Source organism: Trachymyrmex septentrionalis, unplaced genomic scaffold, assembly GCF_001594115.1.
Source record: "Trachymyrmex septentrionalis isolate Tsep2-gDNA-1 unplaced genomic scaffold, Tsep1.0 scaffold127, whole genome shotgun sequence".
Lineage (NCBI taxonomy): Eukaryota > Metazoa > Arthropoda > Insecta > Hymenoptera > Formicidae > Trachymyrmex > Trachymyrmex septentrionalis.
Genome location: NW_017304406.1, coordinates 234835 through 239763, shown reverse-complemented (window position 1 = coordinate 239763; position 4929 = coordinate 234835). Strand labels below are relative to the sequence as shown.

Below are 4929 nucleotides of genomic sequence, written 5' to 3'. Positions count from 1 at the left end.
TTTTATTACCTCAGGACAAAACGAAGCCGAAGTCCTAAGTTGCACAACTGGCAAAGATGAAGTGGGGAAACCTTCTAGATTATGTAAACAAGCATTCTTCAAGCGGTTCTTTAATCTCTTACGTAATCTTCCGACTATAGACAATGTTGACGAAGAAGGTTGCCGCCTGTATTTGGATGCAAAATCTTTAGCACAAGATTACTCCGTAAGTAATTACATCTTTGATATTAATGACAATACATAATAATGTGTATATAATGTATGAAATATTGTTTGTTATACTTTATATTTCATGCATCGTTATGTAGCATATCTTATATTTTTTTTAATAGCTTGCCAAGACTCAATTAAAGGATGCTTTCACGAAAGCACAACTTGGAACTTGGGTGAAAAAACCGCAAGAACAGGACGAGTTCTATGTCGATATCTGACTAAATCAGAGTAACAGTAGTATAACAAAAAATGCAAAAAGTCCACTTGTCGGATACGTAGTTCCTAGTGCAAAATAGATCGCTCGTTCGGCGTGTCATGATATGGCAGAATTTGGTATCAGTAAAGCATAAATCGTAGGATCTCGTGCATGTGTTCTTTTGCGCCCTATGATCTCGATATATTTACCGTGTTCAGAATGTATTACGAATTATTGATAATTATTAATAATTTCGTTGTGTACGGTGTAGTCGATAAGAAGATTTGCATCAAAACTTGCATTATTTTGACTTATTAATAGCAATAAATATTGTTGAAAAAAGTCAGATTCAGCACATATCTATGCGGAATTTCGTAATATTAGCATAACTTACAAGGTATTGCTTCTCATCACTTTTCTAATTTTGCTGCACTGTATGAAACAGCTGAAAGGACATATTTGATAAATCTATAATCTTTTCATGCAAGAAAATTTTGTCATGTTATCGACATTCCTGTATTTTACTCTTTGTCCAATAATATACTTGCATAAACTATATGGCTAATTGGTCATAATTTCGAATATATAGTTTTGAATTTGAAATAGCTTTAAGAGGTAAACATTAGTGTCTTAAATAGGCATTGTACCTACGACGTCCCCAGATAACATTCTACGTCAGATATATGCAAATTTTACAAGTAATCGCAATCTTTTTTTTTTCAACAAAATTATAATTTGTCGCTTAGTGTAATGCATCTAACACTTATACGCACGTGACATGACATGAACATTCATGTATCATATACTATGAACATATCCTTGCGTAAGTGTGCAGGCAAGTTAGCGGCGTCGATTACGATCTTGCATGTTTCTATCTTGAAATATCCAAAACTCAGAATTTTATTATTCGTGAGTTCATACGAAATGCTATCTGGGATCTTTTTGTAGGGCATTAGGTATCGTAGCAACGAATTAAGTTGCACTGTGCATCTTCAACGGCTGTGATTGGATTCAGATCTGACAATGATCTTTATCGTAAAAAGTAATAATTGCAAAATTCAGCGAAAATGGCAGAAGGACAGAATTTCTTATGAATGTTTGCATAATAATTGCAACTTTTTATTACAATAGCAATTTATAATTTTATTTATCTATTATTATTCTTGCTAGAATCGAAAATATTATTTCTGCTATACATTCGGAAATATAATTTCAATGATTATCTTCCGATGTTTACAGCGAAGATTGTATAGGTATTGCGCAAAAATATTTACACTGAATTAAGAACGCATTGCAAGTATTCAATATTAGAATTATAATAGGTATTCGTATGTTTTGTTGTACAATCCTAATTTACGTTCATCAGATAAATTTTTATCAAGGAATTATAAAAAAAAAGGTGCATGATTGAAAATGGTGACTGCGATTACAATCATTTTTTTCATTTAATAAAAGAAAATAATTGTTATAAAAATTATATGCTTTAAAATAATACTTTATTCTTTGCGAGCAGAGATTTAAGATCTGAAATCACGAAAATTAGCTCCTTCACATTCAGTTTCACGTAAAAAGCAGCAATGTCGAATAGGTAGAAAAAAACTTGAGACAATAAATAATGGAACATGATTTTAGAGCACATGCACTTTTTTATTAGATTCTATGATAGGATTTTATCTGACTTTCTAAATTAGGACTTTTTTATATGTATGTCGAGTTGCAACTGTCCGCAGCCCGTTCAATGTAACGATTGGTTATTACTCTTTCTATACGTATATATTAAATATACGTGTACAGGAGTTTTAAACAATGCAAGTGATTGGTGGTATAGAAAGAACACAATAATTACTTACGTGACGTGAATGATTACATAGTTTTCCAGATAAATATGTTAATAAGTACTCATAGTATATTTAGAGAGAATCCTAAGGTCATTGCCTCACTGTGCCAGTATTAACATCGTGCAATTCTGCCGTAGTGACACACTGCCCGCGTCGGTCCAGTTTTGCATAAAGAACTTAATTAATATGGTTTAATGTGCAAGAAAAAGCCAACAAAAATCTGTATTAGAATTGTCTAAGTAATCATGTTAAATTATAAATCTGTTCTTATTTTGGCTAAATATTTTCTAAAAGACAAACAGATTTTTTGTTAAGCGTATGTCACACACGCAATTGATTTTATAGCGACCGTCAAAAATTTTTTATATTTTACATTTCTCAATTAATATAATGATAATCAACTAATATACTGACGAAATTCTCAAGTTAAGATTATTGGAGTATTTGAAAACTTCATTAAGAAGTAGCTTACTCATTTACTTTTTTAAACGCGAGATACATTCCATTTTTATTTCGTTTCTGTAGTTCTTTTTTCCGTAAAATAAATTGCGTGTGATGACGAAGTGTTTGGCTCACGTATATTGTAATCGTTATGTGATATCAATCTTGTATTTGTGCCAAGCGCAATACGCACCAACAGCTCAATGAATTTTGCTTTGTTTTCTTCTCATCTGTTTTCTAACAGACATTTTATCGACAAAACAATAGAGTCAGGTATTCAATAGTGAAGGTAGAAAAAATTATTTAATATGCGCTATGTCACGCAAATAAGTATCATACTATCTACAGAAAAAATGCTTCGATATGTTCTCATCAATATAATTTTTTTTATTTTCCAGAGAATATCTTTCAATGCACATATACACATATGTATATTATGTATATGCATTTGCATATGTGTATATATGTAGATGATATATGCATATAAGTTTATAAATATGTGTATATAATATATACTGGAGGATATTCTGCATATGGAAAAACAAAACTGTATATAACACATAATTTTAAAACATCTTGTCCATACACGGGCAGTGCGATACCTTCCCTTACATGTATGATTCACGTAATTATAACTTACCGCTTACTGTAAATGCTCCGCAATTATGTTACAAAATTTATAAGGTATTATTTTTTATCTGAAATATCTGAGATTACTGTCTGATATGACTTACAAAATAATTGTTCATCTATTGTAAGAATTGTTTGTCTTAATTTATTATTTAATTGAAATGTATTCACGAGATATTGAATGATTTTTCTTTCATTCTCTTCTACTTCCTTGCGCCTTTATTCAACAGAATGTGCGAAGACATTTATCGCGAATCATACTATAACTGCTTGTTTATTGTCTAATTTGCCATATTTTTCAATGTTATTTGTATATTAATCAACCGTAAAACGCTGAATGCTATTTTTGAATTTCAGTAGTATGTAGATAATTACAGATTTGAGAGTAAATAAATCTGGGCTTTGGAAGTACATTTTTAAAACTAGCGAAAATAATCGTTTTCTCAGAAAGGATTGCACGATTGCACATAAAAAAAAGGAAAATATTTAATTTGTTTACATCTATCAAATAATTATTCATCTTAACGCTTATTTAGAACAAAAGAATAAAAAAATGTTAAAAAAAGATTTGAATGAAAAAATTTTAAAATTTGTCTAAATCTTCACTCGTGTGTTATTGTTCACACAGAAAAATATACTTACAAATTGAGCATGATTTAAAGTTCGAGAACACTGCAATATTCTATAAAAAAATAGTATGTGACATAAAACAGGCAGTAATCTATTATTCCATAGATTCTCTCTATCATCACATATGACACTCGAAGTAATATAAGCATTAAAACTCGGCGTTCTTACTATTATTGCGGCATTAGTTATCAGTATTACTATTTGCAGTATTTTAACAATGTTATTGATTATATTTGAAAAAAGAAACGAGGTGATTTTAACTATTATAGATCATTTTTAGGTATTAAACGTACTACTGTCTTTTTTAGGTATTGAAAATTACTGTCAAAAGACGTATTTTATCGTTAAATATGCAATACGGAAAACGAGTTCGAATTTATAATAATAGCGTACCTTAAATAAAATTAGGGTAAGACTAGGTATTGTCTTTCTTTTTGATCTCTTCTTCCATCGTAACGTAAGTTTGCGAATATCTTACGTACAGAATATAATTGCATTTTATTATCGCACATACAGTATATGATATAGTATAGTATGATCTAGAACATCACACACACACACATACAAAACACACACATATACACACACACACAGAGTATAATAGTTAATTCCCAAGAGAATAAAAAAAAAACCCAAAGTAAACCACTCAAAGTAAGTTGTAGAGATATTATTAAATGTAGTCAATTTTACTTCGATTATAATTCATTATACGCTCAAATATGTACTATAGTCGAGATCTTGAGCAAAAATCAAGTATCATAACTGTCAAGTGTAATATGAATTTGTAGTCGGTTAGATTTTAAGCTTGACTATAGTGCCTCTAGGTATAAGTAATTTAGAAATTAAAACAATCTAGATCAACTATCTTAAACTTACAAAATAAACTTTTATTTACCAAATTCTCGCGTTGTTTTGTCATTTCCTTCAATACTTCTTCCTTGAAATAGATAAAAGGAAACAAAAATATATTAATTTTAATTG

General features: G+C 29.8%; 1 protein-coding gene across 3 annotated transcripts in view; it reads left to right on the top strand.

Moving 5' to 3' along the window:
- The window catches only part of LOC108756444 (double-stranded RNA-specific editase Adar), a 9475-nt gene extending 7897 nt beyond the window's left edge, over nucleotides 1-1578 (top strand). For all 3 annotated transcript variants that reach the window (XM_018500263.1, XM_018500261.1, XM_018500262.1), the window contains exons 7-8: nucleotides 15-205; nucleotides 333-1578. In XM_018500263.1, coding sequence (XP_018355765.1) covers nucleotides 15-205; nucleotides 333-431 — 290 coding nt within the window. In that variant the 3' untranslated portion in view covers nucleotides 432-1578. The remainder of the gene's footprint in view (nucleotides 1-14; nucleotides 206-332) is intronic.
- Nucleotides 1579-4929: the final 3351 nt, after the last annotated feature.